General features: G+C 36.3%; 1 protein-coding gene across 1 annotated transcript; it reads left to right on the top strand.

Moving 5' to 3' along the window:
• Window positions 1-783, top strand: LOC110029830 (hydrophobic protein OSR8-like). Its single transcript, XM_020732290.1, has 3 exons — window positions 1-138; window positions 225-352; window positions 595-783. The coding sequence occupies exons 1-3, from the start codon at window positions 52-54 to the stop codon at window positions 599-601; spliced, it is 222 nt and encodes a 73-aa protein (XP_020587949.1). The 5' UTR covers window positions 1-51; the 3' UTR covers window positions 602-783.
• The last annotated feature ends 965 nt before the right edge of the window (window positions 784-1,748 follow it).

Below are 1,748 nucleotides of genomic sequence, written 5' to 3' on the forward strand. Positions count from 1 at the left end.
ACTCATCAGTTTCTGAAAGCTAGAGAAAGCGGGAGAAAGAAAGCCGGAAAGATGAGTTGTTGCTGCAGATGCCTCGAGATTCTTATCGCCATCCTTCTCCCACCTCTCGGGGTTTGCCTCCGCCATGGCTGTTGCAGTGTAAGAATCTCTTAGTTATTCCGCTTATTACTCGTCTTCTTCTCCTCCGATTGATCTCCCAATTAATCTCATTCTTCGCGCTACAGCTTGAGTTTTTCATCTGCCTCTTCCTCACCATCCTGGGCTACATCCCTGGCATCATTTACGCTGTCTACGTGATCATCAGCGTTGATCCAGATCGCTACAACCGTGACTACTGGCACCCCATCAACGAGTAGGCATTCGCATGTTCTCAAATAATCTACCGGATAGTTGGATTTAACTTGGGGAAGTTGCCTCCGTTTTCTTGATTTAATTCGTGTTTCTTTATCGTTACCATGTTTGGAAATTTGTTGTTTAGCCTATGAATCTGAAGCGCGGAAACTGTTGTGTTCTTTTATTTGATATTTCATCTTCCACATTTCAATTGAAGATTTGATTATGATGGTTGACAAAAGTCTGAGGTTGAAATTGCAGGAAATGAGATGAGATGCATCACTGGAGTTTGGACGGTGGTTAGCCACAAGAAATTCTATGGCTGTATCAGGGCATTTGGTAACTGAAACTTTAGAAAACCAGACTTGGCTAGTTCTGCTAGGGTTTGATTTTTTGCTTTGTCTACTTAAACCTGTAAGGTGACACTATATAGCGGTTAGTTTTGCCAAATAACTATTGTTCCACCACAGTAAAATTCATATATTGCAACTTTGCAAGCAAATTTACTACTTCAAACAAAATTCATGGAAGATCGATATATTGCAAGATAGGAGTTAAAGATAATCTTCCTTAGGGGGTGTTTGGCAGCATGGTTTTAATAGGATTCAGACATGGATTTAAGTTAAATCCAACCAATCAACAAAAAAATGATAATTAAATCAAACAATCCGTTAAATACATTTTTTTCACGGTCAGTCTCTATTTCTCATGTTTCATATTTTTTATGACGTAAATCCGGATTTACTAAATCCGATTACGGGGCTAATTTAAGTGATTTACTTCGTCGTTACTCGCAAGCTCCATTCCTGTCACACAGGTTTGATAAATTCAAATTTATTGGATTTGTTAAATTCTATTTAACATAAAACCAGACTGCAGCCAAACACCGCTTAGGAGACGAACTTTAAGAACTACGACTAATACATTCTTTAATATAAAAGAAATGTTAATTTTATCATTTATTTGCAGATGAGCATATATAAGTTATTAGTTTGAGCTGTTAAAGTAGTGGTTGCATTGTCAGACAACAGGTGCACACAAAGTTTTCTCTTAAATCTTCTATACAGACACATGTGCCTAGAAATTCTCCGAATGCAATGAACTAGATAACAACATTCATAAACACGTATTGTTCTTAGTATCAGGAAAGTGAAGCCTAATAATAATACATCAAAAGCTGGTAAATGTATTCCCTCCTAGTGAAAAATAAAAGGCAAATTCATGCATACCACACAATTTTTATGTATTTACATGCTAACACTCATTGTTTGATATTTACACTTATAACATGTTGGTGAAGCCTATGCAGCAAAAAATGTATTACACTTTAAACAAGATAGTGATGATGACATTTTTGATGTGATGTTAAAGATTTGAGAAGTATGCATGTAAATATGAATGTTTAGATGTTAGGT

Source organism: Phalaenopsis equestris, unplaced genomic scaffold (assembly GCF_001263595.1).
Source record: "Phalaenopsis equestris unplaced genomic scaffold, ASM126359v1 Scaffold000606, whole genome shotgun sequence".
Lineage (NCBI taxonomy): Eukaryota > Viridiplantae > Streptophyta > Magnoliopsida > Asparagales > Orchidaceae > Phalaenopsis > Phalaenopsis equestris.